General features: G+C 45.9%; 2 protein-coding genes across 3 annotated transcripts in view; one reads left to right on the top strand and one right to left on the bottom strand.

Moving 5' to 3' along the window:
* The first annotated feature begins 126 nt into the window (after positions 1-126).
* LOC146657228 (protein dispatched homolog 3-like) lies at positions 127-13380 on the top strand. Its single transcript, XM_085425175.1, has 21 exons — positions 127-393; positions 4360-5355; positions 5436-5655; positions 5738-5874; positions 5971-6105; positions 7619-7779; positions 7969-8108; positions 8214-8305; positions 8414-8578; positions 8920-9081; positions 9170-9316; positions 9416-9549; positions 9644-9813; positions 9916-10046; positions 10324-10508; positions 10624-10750; positions 10901-11046; positions 11152-11311; positions 11423-11536; positions 11626-11798; positions 11883-13380. Exons 2-21 carry the CDS (start codon positions 4368-4370, stop codon positions 12237-12239), a joined length of 4044 nt encoding a protein of 1347 aa, XP_085281301.1. The 5' UTR covers positions 127-393; positions 4360-4367; the 3' UTR covers positions 12240-13380.
* A 1473-nt stretch (positions 13381-14853) lies between these two features.
* The window catches only part of LOC146657227 (bone morphogenetic protein 1-like), a 30176-nt gene continuing 27715 nt past the window's right edge, over positions 14854-17314 (bottom strand). The window contains exon 20 of one of the 2 annotated variants that reach the window (XM_085425173.1): positions 14854-16222. In XM_085425173.1, coding sequence (XP_085281299.1) covers positions 16088-16222 — 135 coding nt within the window. In that variant the 3' untranslated portion in view covers positions 14854-16087. The remainder of the gene's footprint in view (positions 16223-17314) is intronic. The other variant, XM_085425174.1, reaches the window with a different exon arrangement.

The raw sequence follows: 17314 nt of genomic DNA, 5'->3' as shown, positions 1-17314 counted from the left end.
GGAGAGAGAGAGAGGAGCTTCTGGGAAGAAATGTCTCTCACTGACTCTGTCGCCTCGACAACCGGGTAAGAAAGGAGGGGAGGGAGAGAAAGGACTGGGGAGCATAAAAGGAGAGGAAAACAACACATTATGAACTGCCGGGGTTAGAGGATTCTTGCAGAGTGAGGGGAGAATAGTGGATTTGTTTTTGTGTGGGTTTCTCTGCTGAGGGCTCCCTCAGTGTGCCTCTTGATGAGTTATTAACTATGACATTAAAACACTAACTGATCATTTCTCTCCCCCCCACATGAGTGCGTGGAGCAGATGAAATTACAGAGCACAAGTTCAGCACATTACAAGTGGACCAAACAGGCCTGATCGCCCCACCTGTAATTTTTGTTTCATCAGCCTCAGGTAAGTCTCTCCCCTGTGTTGCAGATTTCTTTTGCTTTGATGGGATCGCTTATTGTTTTTGTCTGATCTTTTCTTTTTTCTTTAAATTAAATGTGAATATGAGATGCTGATTGCTGAAGAAATGCAGACCATTTAAGCTGTTCATCTAGAAAATAAAAGATAAAGTGCACTAATTGTTTTAGAAAGTTGTACGAAATTGGTTTCATACTGTTATCTATGTCCTCTTATGCTGCCAAGATAGAGGGAAAAAACTACCTCCAGTGTAGTATGAGGCTTTGGTGTTCAGTTTCATTCAGGGGAGGGAGAGAAATTGAATTTTAGATCCCCTGGATGCCTCACACTGTATGCACAGAGCTTTGCGCTTTGCCTTCAGTTTGAGCAGGAATTCAAAGACAATAAGAAAACGAACATCTCTGCTGGGTGCAGATGGACCTTGAGAGTTTGATTTGAAGCACAGATTGAGAGCGTGTATAGAATTGGAGGCACGTCTGCCATAAACACACTGCTGAATGCTCATGCATAAGGAATACATTCATAAAGCACTAGTGGTGAAATCAATGCCCCTTTAAATGAGGTGCTATGCTGGCTGAGCCTACACCAAGCTCAATGTGTGTGGGTCAGCAGGCAGCATGCGATATCCATATTGGATGAGATGAAGAGGAGATAAACTGAGGAAGGTGGAGGGATGTGTGTGTGCGTGTGCATGTGTGTGTGTGTGCGTGTGTATGTGTGTGTGCTATCAGTATTGAAGGTTACAAATCTCTCACCTTTGTGGACAGGATAGGGATGTGGGGGTTAAAAAAAAGGCAGCGAGACTGATGGGAAGAAAAGGGCAAGAGATTGAGGGCAAACAGAGTGCTGAGAGAGATGTTGAGAGTAATGATGATATGTGAAGGGTTCAGGCTCACAGCAAGCTGGGGATTGCTCGGAGCGCACACCTCGCCGGCTTCACATCACCCAGAGAGGTAAAGGAGGGTAATAACACCGACACTGAGCTTATCTGTGTTTTCACGGGAGAGGCCGTGCGTACATTAGGTTTCCAGTTCATCATCCTGGATGCCCTCATCTCGCTGAACACGACATACGAGACAGCTCTGTCCATCACCTACACCTGCTGTGCTTCCAACGAGCTGGCAGGTACAGCACAAACATCACTTGTTGGGAAAAAAAATGTAAAAGCTACAAAGTTCCCACGTGAGCCTGAACGCAAGCGGGATGTCAAAGGCATCAAAAATTCATTTTCAGACAATTAACACAATTTTACACCTGAAAACCCAGCACGTGCAACTTCACTCCAGGCCTCCTGGTGCATTCACCTGTCTCATTTGTCACAATGTAACTGCATTACAGAAAACCACATCCTTTCCTTTAAGAGCGACGCAGCTTTAATATACACTCAGCCATATGGCAGACTGCTTTTACACCAACATACACTTAAAGCACGATGCCAGTTTATTCTTATTTTTTAATCCACACCTGCGCCGGTGTGGATTAAATCGGGTGCTCTCTCCTATTGATTTTTTTTTAGAAGCGACGTTGAACAGTTCTGGCAGCTTGTAAACACATTAGTTATACCAGGCTGCGTACCGCTCGCAGTGCTTTGCAGATGTACTCCACTCATAATTATTGTACACGAGGCGCAATGTTCCTGGATGCGAAGGAGTGCCAGACTCATCACGAAGAGACGAAAGGATGCGTCCCCGAGGCCGTGGGTAGTTATCTCTCCCTCACTGTACCTGCACGCCGCTGCGAGGCCCGTGTAGACAGTTGAGGGATCATAAAAAGCAGGCAGAGCTTGCACTGAGCCTGCCTCACTCTCCTAATTCATTCATACATCCTTAGTTTGAAATCTGCTCGGCTTGTGAGGCTTTTTTACGAAGCGGGCCCTAAGATGCAACTGTAGTGCTGCTGCCCCCCCCATAATTATTAACCAGCAGAAATTTCTTTTTGACAGATTTTCAAGGAGCCCACAGTTTGTTTGATGTCTGATGGCTGCGCCGTCTCTTCACCCACTTCCCCGTTTTTCTCTTCTCTCTTCTCTCCCTTTCCCACTCTTCGCATGATATTTCTGCACTTCTCTGTGTGCCTCCTCTCATCTGCTGCTGAGAGCATCACGACCAAAACATGCTTGAGAGGGGAGGGCAGGGGGGCAGAGAGGATTACCAAAATCTAATTGCCAAAATTAGTAGCTGTATTCAATTTCATTTACCCCCCAAGTACAGAATCATATCGAGTTTAATTCTTCGTGTTTTTCAATGCAAAATAGTGACGCTTGGACCGAAAACGCATTTGACGAGGAAAAGTCAACATTCGAGGAAAACAACATAATAGGACTAATTATGGAATAATAGCCCACGATGGCTGCAGATAACGAGTCATAATAAGTTGAAATTACACCAGCAATTTGGAACAAATTATTTTTCCTTGTTATATTAAAAATATATGTCTGTGTTGTTTAAGAGAAAAAGGTCACTGAAAAGAATGATTAGATGGTTTTCTTTTTGTTTAGTGATGCATCCTGAGCTTTTGTCTTAAAAAACAAAAAGCTACCAAACAAACACCATTAATGCGTTTATCCTCTAAAAATGCGGGAAGCTCACATTCACACCGCGCGCCCCATCTGCACTCCCATTAAAAGGGGCAGCGGTGCCCTTGTTCGTGCACTTGGATGACATGGTGCTGAATAAAACAAAGTGTTGTCCATTTTTAAAAGAAGTCCCAAATTTGGCCTTTTTTCTAAGAACGTGAAATGCAGGGCGGAGCTCTTGCTTTCAACTCCGCAGGTTTTAAGATCTATTGAATGTAAAATCCAGCGTGAAACCATGGTGGATGTTTGAGAAAATCAAAAGTGTTTCTCTCAAAGGGCGAGGAACTGGAGGGTAAAGGATTTTAATGATGTGCCCGTTAAATACATCCCCCAGTCTGTGAGCCGGAGTCTGACTGTTGCACGGTGGCCGCACAAGGAGGCTGGCTGTTCCGAGTGGAGCACTCCCTTTATTGCCACCGTGAAATCAACTACGTTTAGATGTAAGAGCACAAACTGTCCCATAAATCAGCACGCCTACAGTTCATTTGGCATCTTAAGGGTTTGCCTTTCAACAGTCTTTCTTCCCTGCTCTCCAACGGGAGGAATCTTTTTTTGCAAATATCGATTAATCCGTGTCATTTGTAAATTACTCTCTTTTATGATGGATTTTTCACTCTAGCTAGAAAGCTGACTACAGCTATCTTTTACACATAATTATGATTCAATGTCTTACCTGGCTGACCTTAAAGCATCGTTCTAAAGAGAATAGATAAATTGCTGCAGTTAGCAGACTCACTGCCACTTGAATGCAAACTGTCTGCAATGTCTTGCCTGAGAGAAAAGAAGCGTAGGGGTGGGGTGGGGGGGGGGGGGGGAACGTGACACCTATTGACACGATTAGTCGAAGGCTGCCCATCGCTGGAGATAAACTCTTTATACCCCGCTCACTCTTCTTGTCACTAATTAGACAAGTGAGATGATTTAATTTGGTGCAGGGTGGAAACAACTGCATCGACTGGTCATATGTAGAACCCCACTAGTATACGCTCTCCGGGTGATAATGGCTTGCATGGGCTGGCAGAGAAAATAATTAAATCACAGCTTTTTAGCCCGTCTCACCCCAAGCTCTTGTGATCAGCATCTTAAAGCAGGACTCGGCCAGCCATTTTCTATTACGAGCCCTTGAGGGGAAGAACAAGAAGGGGGAAAAAGGTCCCCCTCGCTCAATTTTCTCCATGCGAGCAACCAGTGGACGGCCTTTCTCGCCAGCTACTTCAGGATAGACTTAATTCGCTCGTGTCCTTGCTCTCTGAGCACAACTTTCAAAGTTGCCTTGTCCCCCATTCTGTCGCAGCTGTGCTCATGTTCACCTGACCAAGTGGACAACAGCCATAACGTTAAGTGAGTGATGATCAAGTGGTCTTATGTGTCCCTGACAGGTGCCGCAATGGATGTGGATGATGAGCCGTTGCTGTTTCACACCAGCTGGGGTGGTGGAGAAGAGGAGGAGGAGCTGGAGGAAGAGGATGGAGCAGCACACGCCGCGGAGCAGAGCTGGTCCTCGGGGGATGCTTGGGTTTGTGGACTGTGGAAGGCAGTGGGGTGGGTTTACACGCAACCCTGGGCCAGTGGGGCGGTTTTAGGGGCAGCTGTCCTGCTGCCATGTGCCCTCTTTGCCTACATGCTGCTCTACTGCCCTCCTCTGGACATAGACCTCTCCTACAGTGCCTTTGAGGTTCACAGCCACTTCTCAGCTGAACGTTTTGACGCCCTCGCCATCGCCGTAAAGACTCAGCTGGGGTCGTGGGACAGACGCAGACGAGACATAGATATCATGGAGTCTGAGGCGCTGCGAGAGCTTCTGCTTGAGAAGCTGGGCAGGAAGGAAGTGTTCAATAAGATGGATAATGAGGACACGGGGTCCTCCGCTCCTCAAGGGGACCCTTTACAAGCCAGCGATCATCAGAAGAGAGGAGCAGCAGCAAGCAGAGATGAAAGGACAGCGCCTCATCTGGGTCAGGGGGAAACGGGGACGCATGAAAGCATAAATCCAGGAAAAGGGGAAGAAGAGGCGAGATTAGGGGATGGAAATTCAACTTTTTCCCTCATTAGGAAGCGCAGATTTGTTCCCAATTACTACTTACAGAGCCAGGCTCTGTGGAGGATTGAGCTGGTGTTTGTGGCTCAAGGCAAAGGCGAGCGCAACATCTTCACTCCAGAGCGCCTGCAGACGATACACCAAGTTGAGCGGCTGCTCATGCAGCACCCACAGTTTCATCAGTTCTGCTGGAAGCCTCTGGAGTTACTGAGGGATCTGCCACTGGGGCCGTCCTACTGCTCCCCACCCAGCTCCCTCCTGTCATACCTCTACCCCAGTGAGAGAGGAGGCAAGATCTACTATGATGGCATGGGCCCAGACTTGGCTGATATTAAAGGCAGGTTGAAATTCCAGTTCAAGCTTGAATGACTCCTTGGGGTAGCCCAACTTAACTTTGCTGATTCTCCTCATGTGCAGGTTCTCTGGGCCTGGCCATTACCCACCCGCAGTTTTACTGGTACGTGGATGAGAGTCTGTCCCCGGAGCATCTGTTCTCATCCCTGTTACGCAGTGAAATCCACTTCGGAGCTCCTCTGCCGTCCTACTACTCCCTGCAGGACCGAGCGGATGAGCAGAGAGCACGCTTCAAAAACTTTGTGGTCCAATATGCAGACATCCTGGCCAACCAGTCTACCAGGTCAGTAAAAACTCTCGTATTCACAGGTACTGAATGCTATTGCAAACACTCAAAGTTGTTTTGTCTGTGTGACCTGTTCCAGTCAGGTAAAGGTGCTATATGGGGGAACAGAGCTGTTTGATGACGAGGTGAGACACACCTTCCACAATGACATGATGCTGGCTGTGGTCAGCGGAGCCTGTATTACTGTGCTTGTCTACGTCCTTACCTCCTTTTCTGGTACAGTATCCCCGTATTTCACTTACATCGATGTGTGTACATGTTTCTGTTTGAAGGCGCAGAAATATTTACAAGCTTCTTCTTGTCTCTGCGCAGTCTTTTTGACTTTCTTTGGACTTGCTAGCATCGGACTGAGCTGCCTGATGGCTCTTTTCTTATACCACGTCGTGTTTGGCGTGAGGTACCTGGGCATTCTCAACGGAGTTGCAGCGTTTGTTATTATCGGTATCGGTAAGTCGTTTAAGCAATAGTTTGACATTTTGTAAAACACTTTGTGTTTATGAAGATTGATGCCACTTTGGGGTTTGTAAAATACACTGAACAGCCTTATGACCACCTACCTAATAATGTGTTGGTCCCCCTTTTGATGCCAAAAAAGCCCTGACCCAGCGAGGCATGGATTCCTCTAGACCATGATGTTAGCAGCAAACTCTGTAAGTTGTGCTGTATAGCCTCCATGGATCGGACGTGTTTCACCAGCACATTGGACAGATGCTTGATTGGATTGAAATCTGGGGGCCTTGGAAGCCAGGTCAACACCACAAAATCATGTTTTTGTTCCTCAAACCATTCCTGATCTGTTTTTGCTTTGTGGCATGATGCATTATCCTGCTGAAAGAGGCCACGGCCATTAGGGAATACCGTTTCCATGAAAGGATGTACATGGTCTGCAAGAGTCAGCATGGGCACCCTGACTGGTCTGTTGCTACGCAGCCCCATTTGCAACAAACTGCAATGCACCGTGTATTTTGACACCTTTCTATCAGAGCCACCATTAAGCTTTTAGAGCAATTTGAGCTGCAGTAGCTTCTCTGTTGGATCAGACCACACGGGCCAGTGTTCGCTTCTCATGTTCATCACTGAACCATGGCTGTCCATGACCCTGTTGCTGGTTCACCACTGTTTCTTGGACCATTTTTGATAGATACTGAGCACTGCAGACCGGGAGCACCCCACGATAGCTGCTGTTTTGGAGATGCTCTGGCCAGTCATCTAGCCAGCACACTTTGAAACTCACTCAAATCCTTATGTTTCTTACACATCTACTTAAAGGACCAATGTTCACTTGCTCCCTAATATAACTCGTCCACTAACAGGTGCCATGATGAAGAGATGATCAGTGTTACCACCTGTCAGTGGTTATAATGTTATACGTAATCGTATGTGAAGCTCAAGGCAAGCTTGGCTTAGCTACACCTAAATACAGAATTGAAGAAGAAGCCACAAGCCTGGCTGGGTCTAAAGTTAAAAAAACAACTGCCTCTCAGAACCACTAAATCTCATTAAAATGTAAAAGTGCCACCTTGTACTTTTACAGGGGATTTAATTACTACTTCTAGTGACTCAGTGGAGTCTTGTCACCAGTTAAGCAAATGGCACAATCCCCCATAAAACCATAATCCCCTCCATATAACATGCTGTAGTAAAGCTGTGTTGTGTGCAGAGTAATTATACAATGTATAAGTGTTAATGACTGACTTCACTGTGAAAATTCACTGTATTTCTCTGCGTCTCGTAGGTCCCCATCTAGCTCCCATTTCCAGGCTTTTCACGCTAAACTAACAAGCTGCAGGCTTTAGCTGATTTCGCGCACAAGATGCAAACATAATGACCTTTTTATTTTCTGACTCTCAGCTGTATGTGAATGCTACGTGGAGCTATTGCTCTGAAATGAGGAAAACTACAACTCTTTGTCATGAGTTGTGCTAAGAAGTCCTCCTTTTGTCTACCCTTCATCTCTCAGGGGTGGATGATGTGTTTGTGTTCATCAGCACTTTCAGACAGGCTTCTCATTTGCATCAGCCGCAGCAGCGAATGATCTACACAATTAAAACAGCTGGCCGAGCGACATTTCTGACCTCCTTCACGACTGCGGCCGCTTATGCCGCTAACACCTTCTCTCAGGTAATTATGAAACTGAGAAAGAAAAGAAAAGAACAGCGCTTAATAGGACATGTACAGGGTGTATAAATGACTCTCCTACAGTGGGTGAATAGAAGTGCCTCTCTCAGCAGACAACCATTTTTCCCACGATAAGCACAAATTGAATGTTTCAAGGTCCTTTACACTGCACTTTGTTCACCTGACACTCAGATCCCAGCCGTGCATGACTTCGGCCTATTCATGGCTCTCATCGTCAGCTGCTGCTGGCTTTGGGTGTCTGTCTTGATGCCTGCTGCCCTTTGTATCTGGACACAGTTTGTGGAGCCTCGTGAACATGCCTGGTTGAGCTGGTAAGCTTTTGCTTCCTTACTTTTTGTGCTGCGTGACACCCACCCAGATCTAATCCCCCTCAGCTGTCTCTCTCTCTCTCCCCCTAAACTCTCCACCCCGCGAAGCTGGAAGCTGTTTTCGGGCCTGTCGGCGAACCACAGCCCTTTGTCGGACGAGGATGATGATGTGGCTCTTCTGTCAGTGGAAATGGAGCCAGGTGAGATTATTATCTGCCTAGCATCGGAATGAAGGCTGGCAGGGGGATTGGTTGTAAGAATGTGTCTCGCGGGGCACCTCTGAGGATCTTTTCCTTCGTCTCTGCCAGGCTTCTGCGACACAGACGGCGATGCGGCCATCCTGTCCCTGTCGGTCGAGACACCTCTGTCCCCTCCGGGGCAGCGGCACGTGGGTGTGGTGAGCACCAATCTTCAGTGGGCCTTGAAGCACTTAGTGGCTAAGCCGGTTGTGGAGCGACGGAAAACTGTTCTAGGTGAGATTTAATCTTAACTCAGAACTTGCAAAGACAACATCAATTTATATCCCAAAACTCAGCGGTTGGGGCTTCTAAGATATTGTGTGCAGAGCTCTTAATGTTTGGTTTAGATGTGAGAGTCACCTCAGGCTTAAGTAAGAATTATTGTAGAAATTCTGTAATCTCTGTTTGCCCCGAGGGGATTCTGCCTGTCAGAGTGAGTGCAAAGCATTCTCATGAAGGATTCAACCACACTCTTTGGGAGTGACTGTAATTGATCCTCACTGCTGATCTGTCCCACAACTGTTCTATCAAACCCTCTTTTCTGTCGTTGTTTGTTCATCTCCCTTCTGGCCCAGGTGTCTTTCTCCTGGTTCTGGTCTTCTCAGCTGCCTTCTGTTGTCTCCTGAGGCCGGCCACTCACGCTCCCCTTCTTTTCCGCCAAGATACAAACCTCCAGAGTCTGCTGGCTCTGCGGAGCAACCTCAGCGGCCAAGGCATCTCCTGTCCCATGTGCTCAGGTAAGAGTGGAAGCACAACTCGGTTAACTTCTTAGATCTGGAACGAATATCAAAAGAAAAAAAAAAAAAAACATGTCGTGTCCTGCAGGTGTGTTCATGGAAAAACCCCACCCACTTCCCACCCATGCTCCCTCGTCTGCATTTTTGCATCCTACACATCAGCAGAGGCCGAGCAGGACAACTCCCACTGCTGCTCCGAGTGGAGTGAAACAGGACTCACTCACTAACCAAACAGGTAAAAACCCAGCACATAAAAAAAACCCAAACCCAGCCCTTTTCTCATTTAAGCCCTGTTTCCTGTCTTTAAAATCCTGACCTTTGTACCTTTTTCAAGGCCCTCTTGTGACAGTGTACGTATCAAAGTTAGACCACGGAGCCTCTACAACCATTTACCGCTTCTCCCTTAACGCCAGCATCCCGTCCCCGTGGAAGATGTGCAGCACAGAGCGTGAGGTGTCATCATTCCAGGTGTGAGAGCAGGAAAAAAGCCAACCTGATTATATTGGTAATAATTCGAGTCCCACTAAAGCAGCTTACAACTAATCTTGCTTTATTTGAATAGGCTTTTAATCAGCCCCATGGCAATTACACCGCCAGAATGACAGTGTGTGTTTCCCACGTATACCTCCCGTACGACAGCTGGATGATCACGTCCGGCTCGTGTGATCCTCGTCATGGCTGGACGCCAGATTTTTCCTTTTATGTAGCATCATCCCCACAGCAGCACAGCAGGTGAAGGCACAAAGGAAGAATGTAAAACAGAGACTGAGACAGGCTGTCAGGTTGTTTTAGTGGGGAAATCTGTCATTTTTCAGCTCTGCTTTTTCCCTTTAGGAAGTTGTACTTTGCTCAGTGCCGCCTGAGACCTCATCCCAGCCGCGTGTGTGTCAACCCGCCAGGCTGTGGCATTAGCTCTGGGCCTGATGGACCTTCACGGGGAAGCTTTTATACGTTTTTTCCCAGCGGTGAGCGAGCAAGCATCTCGTGATAAGCATAAAGACTGTTTGTTAGCATCAGGAAAACAGTTCTCACTCCGCATGAGTCACGCTGCACAAATGTCTTTTTCCTGTCATTTAGCTGAGTCTTAACTACAGAGAAAACGCACTGATGTGACTTCTCCTCTTAAAGTGAATCCTCTGGAGAGTTTTTTTTTTCTTTTCACAGTGCACCAGTTATGCAGATATTTTTGCCCCGTATAAATAAACGTGGTTGAAAGGGTTTTCTTTGCTTCTATTTTCAAAGATCCCTCATCTGCTGCCAAAACGAAACCATCCAAAACGTTTGGCTTCAATCCGTGCAGCGGCGGTGTGTGCGGCCAACCGGCGGTGCGTCCTCTGGTCGACACCGGAGCCATGGTTTTCCTTGTGTTTGGGATCCTGGGAGTGAACCGAACCGAACGCAGGGACAACCACGTGATTGGAGATATGGTGATGGTCACACCTGCGCCACATGCATCTTAAACTGTCGACTGGAGGAACGCTGCACCGGATTTTAAAAGGACTTTCTCACCGTTGTAAATTTGTTGTTTGATTCTCTCCAAAGGGCAGCATTATACTGGATCCAGACTTTGATATTTTCCAGGAGATGGGGCATCTTTGCAAAATCTGCAAAGCTGTTAGTGCAAACACACAGCTCGTAAAGCCGGGAGGAGCACAGTGCTTGCCGTCAGGTAACATTTGCTTATCTGATGGGAAGGGAAAGTAACTTTTCAAATGTGGGGTTTTTTTGTGGCACAAAAAAGTAGTATAAAGTCAAATCAGCAAGGTTAGGCCTTCTGATTTGACAGCACGCAGGCTAAAAAGTCTGCTGTTCCTCACAGGCAACAAGCTATCTTCCATTCTGCCTCTTCTTCATCCCGAGTGCCACTCTCTCCCTGAACCCAACCTGCTCCCAGGGCAGCTGTCCCATGGAGCGGTGGGAATGCATGGAGGGAAGGTCCGCTGGCTGTCCATGGCCTTCGAATCTGTAAGTCTCTTCATCTCCATGCGACAAACCGCCGTCGGTTTCAGAGTTGCCGCAACGCCTTAATTCTCTCTCTCTCTCTCTCTCTTCCTCCTCCTCCCTTGTAAGACCACATACAAGGGAAAATCCTCATTTCAGACGTATTCCGATTTCCTGCAGTGGGAGAACTTCATCCAGGAGCAGCTCGCAACTCTCCCGCAGACCTCTTCTCTGCAAAGAGGCTTCCAGACGTGTGAGCACTGGAAGCAGATCTTCATGGAAATCATAGGCAAGTGAGAGGTGGAGCAGATGTCAAAGAGATGCAGTGTTTGTTTTTTCCTTTTCTAAAACTGGAGACAGATAAAAATGCCGAAAGTGCTGCCCTCTGGTCCTGTTGTAGGTGTGGAGAGTGCCCTCTGGAGTCTGCTGCTGTCTCTGGCCATCTGCGTGGCAGCTGTTTCTGTGTTTACCGCACATCCTCTGCTGCTGCTGCCCGTGCTCGTGACCATTCTCGGTAAGAGCCGCACTAACATATTTACATTTGAAAGTGATGTTTTCAAATAACCAAGAGTGCATTTCCCTCATGTTTTTGGTCTTGAATAGGGGTGATCTGTCTGGTAGTGGCGCTCATGTATTGGCTGGGATGGGAGATGGGAGCAGTGGAGGCAATTTCTCTGTCAATACTTGTTGGATCCTCGGTGGATTACTGTCTACACCTGGTGGAGGGATACCTTCTGGCTGGGGAGACCACACCTTCTATGCCTTCTCATAACTTGGTACGCGACTATTCTAATTTCAAATTGACCACAGCGTGTTTTTTTTAAGAGTCTGCACTTTTTAAATCTCTGTTTTATTCGCAGGAGCCTCAGGCCGAGAGGCAGAGGCGGACTCTGGAGGCAGTGAACCATGTGGGTGTTGCCATAGTGTCCAGCGCTGTCACCACAGCGATCTCCACAGTCCCTCTCTTCTTTTGTGTCATTGTGCCTTTCGCCAAGTTCGGCCAGATTGTGGCCATTAACACGGCCGTCTCCATTTTGTACACCCTGACCGTGACTGTGGCCACGTTGGCCTGCGTGGCCCCGGCCCGCTTCAGCAGACACCCAGGCGCTGTACTCAAGGCCAGCCTGGCTGTGATGGCAGCCGCCTCTTTGGGAGCAGCTCTGTGGTGGGTCGGGGGACAGCTGGGTGCCATGGCCTGGCAGTCACTCACCACATAAACACTACTGATGTCACACAGAGGCGTTCCTCTGTATGCAACCTGTGAGAACTATTTTCTTTCTTCCATGTTTGTGGAACAACGGCTCAGTACACGGTTACATACTTTACAGCACAAAGATGTCAGAGTTATCACAGTTTTTTTTCTTTGTTCTCACTTGTATTGATCAGTGGATTGTTAAGTATAGAGGGGGGAAAAATCCCCACTCTGGGTGTCTCTTTTTAAAATCTAGTGTAACTGAATATGTGACTCATAATAGTAGGTTGATTTCTGATTCACACGAGCTGTTTTTGGTTTGTTTCCCCCCCTTCATCTTCAGCCCTAGATGATGGAGTAATTGTTGGGAAACACTGACTGAGTCACAATTTTCATCTGTGTTACTTATTGAGTTGTGAAGAGTTGCTGAGTGTTCTGTGACCTGCTTTTGTGAACACTGACACAGCGCAGCGCTGCGATGTCCGTGAAGACCAGTGTTAATGGTTCACTTTGATACGTGGCCATGTTGTGAAGCATCAGAATGTTTCTTTGGGTTTTTTTTTTTTTATTCGTCGTTTTGTTTTCTTTGTCTCGATTTTGCACTGAATGTGATTTTTCAGCCACATTTGTATCAGAGCTTATGATGTCCCACTGTGGCTGGATTAAAAGTTCTATAAACCAAATTTATACTCTGTTTTTATGTTAAATGTAATGTAAGATGATGTAAATGTCTGCGTATGCTGCTCTTACTCATTCTGAACTGAGCTTTGGATGCTGCCAACACACACACGTTTAGAAGAACTCTCAAAGCCAATATTTAGCACAAGTCACTTTCCTCTTTTGTGACTTCGTTTTATCTCAGATCTTACAAAATGCTTCAAGGTGTCTATTTTTGTCATTGGGTTAAAAGAGACCTTTTATCAGCTCCTCAGGTGTACCCTCCACAAGCCCTCCGCCACACTCACAGCCTCTCACTGTAACCTGCTCGGTTCTCCCACAATTCAGAGCACCACTCAATAGCGTCTCCACTCTGCCCCACAGTGAAGGTGACGGCCATTTGTCAAACCGCACAACGTAACGGTCGGGGGAGAGGGGCCGACTGCAGCAGGAGCAGTAAATTCTGGTTTATGTGCGTGTTGTTACTCGTGGATGTCAAATAAAACAGGTGCAGAAAAGCTCGGGGTCTTTTCTTTTTGTTTTCCTTCCTCCTGCACGGTTATGTAACGGAGCGGCGGGATGACGGCCTGTCGCTGTTGGTTTATAATCACATAATTACCGGGAGAGCTACTGTAGATGCGTCGCATCTCTGGGCGGCTGTTAATAACTCATATGAAAGAGGTCAGATGAAACAATGAATTGCATTAATGTTTCATGCTGGTTATTAAATAAAGGGACGCTGTTCTACACAAAGAGGTATTTTCTACTCAGCGTGATGGAAATGGATGTAGGAAGATGAGAACAAATAGGAGTAAAATTAGAAGGGAAAAAACCCGTTGACTTTTGTTCTGGAGAGACTTTAATTTCCACTGTGAATGAAGGGGAGTGTTTGAATGTCTGCGTACCTTTCACATTCATTTCCTTCTTTTTTTTTATTACCGCAGTGCTTCTTGTAGGGTACCTAGATGTATCGAGCTTGATATCGACATCTGTTATTTCTGTCTACCATCTATTGATATCTCTCTCGCTACCCCTTCATTTGTCGATAGCTCTTTCTCTCTCCAACCCATCTTTATAGAGATCTCTCTCAATACCCATCTAGCTATCTATCTAATGCTATTCTCAATCTCTTTCTACTTATTTCAATAACTCTTGAGATATAAAATAATGAGAAATATTGAGATGTATCTCTACTTATGTTTATTTATACCCACCTATAGCCATGTCTATTAATTTACATGGTACTTTTTTGTTTTGTTTGTAAAAAGATCTCTCCAAGCCTGCAGTCTTGTTACACATTTATGTATGTGCAGTACTTTTGTTAAGTAAAGGGCCTACTGTCAGGCACTCGAGCAGTTTTTTTTTTTTGTTCAGCAACATCGCTCTGCTCCTCATATTTTCATGGAAAGAAAAAAAAAACAATAGGAGAGTAATGGAATAATCAGAGGGAGAGTGGTGTTACATGTAGAGGAATGAATATTTAGCAAAGTGGAAAAGCAAATGCTTTCCTACTGTCGTCTGGAATGAAAAAGCTCCCGTCTATAAATACTGAATAACAGATAATATGAATAAGAGATAGTCTGTTTATATTTGACTGTTCTTTTCCTGTGTTTGCAAAGGTTCTTCAACAAACTTACTTCAAACAGGGAGCATTCAAGTCCTCTGGTCTGTTACTCCGTCTTGCACGTCCTGGGTAATCTCTGCCAGAACACAATTTAACTACAGTGGCCTAAAAAACAGGTTTACAGAGCTGAGCTCAATTAGCAGTATGGATAAAAGGTCAGTCATCAAACAAGTGTGTCAGGCCACACAAGGCTCATGCAACATGGTGCTGAATAATAAATAAAGAGAAGGAAGGAAGTGAGCAACAAAGTATATTCAACACTGACCATTGGCTATACATTGGAAGGCAATTATAAGGCTAACTTCAGAAATACCTCCCCCCCCATTACATTATATATGTAATCACTATGACAATAAATACCCAGGCTCATTTGGTTCTTGAGAAATACTTCATTGTAGCAAGAAAAAGGCATTTTCTCTGGAGAGAAATTATTTTACATCAGACGTGTAAATCAACACGGAAACATAAGTCATATCTTTATTACCCCATGTTACAGGGCACACACAATGTTCAAGTATGCCTGAGGAACTAAATGGAGCAATTACAAAAAAAATATATATATAATAACAGAATAAGAGATAAAATGCATTTAAAAACAAGTGAACTGGCATTGCATTTCACAAAATTCCATAAGCTCATGATTTTGGAACAATTCACTGTAAAGTGCTAACTGGTTCGAGCTGAGAAAAGCACACGTTCCCTTTGAAAGATCAAACATTACTTTATACACGGAGGTACAGTAATAGCCAATCATCAGGCAAGCAATTACCAACCAGAAGATATGGACCACATTTCATTTATTAGTCCTTTGATAAGATAACAGATTCCTACATTTTCTTGTTAATGGTAACAACGAGAATCTTGCCGCTGGTTGTCAGGACAAAGCCAATTACAAATGCTGGTGTTGTCACGGTACCGTTTTCCTCCTTGCCTTGGAATTACATGCACTTGACTGACATACAGTATCGATATCTCAAGTCAAGTCCTTTTAATCCTCTTATGGATAGGAATCCTTGAATCAAAGGGATGAGAGGAGAGTGAGGTGAAGAGAGCCTTTACTGAGGAGTGCAGGAGATGTTCCCCATATGCCTCCTCCTCTTCTTCTCCTCCCCTTGCATGTGGCAGGCTGGCCTGACAAAAGCAGGGATCTGTCCAGCTGATGCCCGCCTTCCTACAGGTCCTGAGAATCCACTGTTTTCCTTTGTGCCTTTCTCGGCATGTATTTAAAAAAAGAAGAAAAAAAAAAAGAACAATAAAAAAAACAAACAAACAAAAAAAACACATATCTGGTGGTATTGGGTCAATACATTTTCCCCTACTGTCCACCTAAAGCAGACATCCACCCTCCCACCCCAATCCTAACCATAGAAAGGTAAAAACAAGGTGTACTGCAGAATGGCTTTTACTCCTCACAGTCTGTGGGGGGAGCTAGAGCCCCTAGGAGCTGAGGTGCGGTTGGTGGTCTTGCGGCTGTTCTGTCGTGTCTGATTCATTTTGTTGGCCGAAGGGATCCGAGCGTCTGGCTGGCGCCTCCCTTGGGGGCCCCTCCGTTTGCCCCTTTGCCCTGCACGGCCCCTTCTGGCCTCCGCTGGTCACTTGCGTGAGTGCAGTGTGTCCTGGAACTTGGTGCTGGTGTAGCGGACGTGAAATCCCTTTTTGTTGATTGTGTCGTCGGAGTGGAACTTGATCACAATGGAGTCACCGGCCGAGTAGATCTCCTCTGGAGGCTGTCAGGAGGGACAAAACAACAGATTCGTTTGTGGCTTTCTGCTTCCCTGAACTTCAATTCAAACTAAAAGGACTTCACACATGCTGAAGTCCAATCAGTGAGTCTGACAGAGAGCTTCTTGACTGCTACTGCTGTAAAAGCCAGGGGCCATGTGAGGGTCTGGGTCCAAGACTAGCCTTCTGCAGCTTTCTCCTCTTCTTTTTTTTTTTTCCCCTTTTGTTTGTTTTTTGCTTGAGCTTCATATTGAAGTGCACCGCTGCAGAAAGCTTATTTCTTCCCTGAATAGAGCCATATAATGTGTTGCTACACACATGCTTCAAAAAGAGGTAATTGCATTACGTGAGCACAAAAATATGAAACATTTGACCTAAGTGTTTTTCAGAACACCATTATCATGTGAAAATTGATTTTAAAAAATTTATTCGAGCAATCTTTAGTTAAGGCGCCGAATCAGCTGCCCTGTGGTTGTCACAAAGACGAGCGTTGCAGCGTCAGAGCAGTCAAAGCCTGCGCAACCAACTGTAAACACACCGGACTGCCGATTAAAGCCGCCGGTGAAAATTCGCCACAACATAACGCCCTGTAAGTCTTGGTTTATTGGGAAAGGGATTTTAAACAAGAAGAAAGCGGCCCATTCTATTTTATTGTAGACCCAGAAACAATCTACTGTGTAACTGAGAAAAGCCTCGGGGCTGAAAGTAAACCTCCCCCACAACGTAATGAGTTTTTACTCTACTTTGGACTGAACTGTGTCAGTTTATTTCAACCTGTTTTATAAAAGGAAACTTGATTGAGGAGCTGCTCCCCGAGGAACCCGGGGTGTTACGTCCCCTACAGCGAATGACTCATAAGAATGTGCGTGAATAAGAGGCCAAAGCTTATTAGAAAATCTTGTAAATGAAATCAAGCTGTTCTCTAACCTGATGAAACTCGAGTTACTATTCCCCACAGGACTCATTGTTTCATAGACCAGCTGCAGCCTCCATCGGCTGATTATTTCACCGCTGGAAGTAAGTGCCAGAGAGTCCAGCGACACCCAGGGAGTGACCAGCTATGTTGACCTGTAGCCACCTCCCAAGCAGCACTCCTA

This window comes from Rhamphochromis longiceps, linkage group LG12 (genome assembly GCF_057381845.1).
Source record: "Rhamphochromis longiceps isolate RC_006_pf linkage group LG12, R_longiceps_female_GT1.1, whole genome shotgun sequence".
NCBI classification, from domain to species: domain Eukaryota; kingdom Metazoa; phylum Chordata; class Actinopteri; order Cichliformes; family Cichlidae; genus Rhamphochromis; species Rhamphochromis longiceps.
Note: the sequence above shows the minus strand (reverse complement) of the source record. Positions and strands in the feature narration are given on the sequence as shown.

What these genes read in the sequence shown, in the direction of transcription:
- LOC146657228 (XM_085425175.1), top strand. Translation starts at nt 4,368, where the DNA reads ATGGATGTGGATGATGAGCCGTTGCTGTTTCACACCAGCTGGGGTGGT. An exon ending in AGACTTGGCTGATATTAAAG is followed by an intron (nt 5,356 to 5,435) that starts GCAGGTTGAAAT and finishes CCTCATGTGCAG; the next exon opens with GTTCTCTGGGCCTGGCCATT. An exon ending in AGCACAGTGCTTGCCGTCAG is followed by an intron (nt 10,751 to 10,900) that starts GTAACATTTGCT and finishes TGTTCCTCACAG; the next exon opens with GCAACAAGCTATCTTCCATT.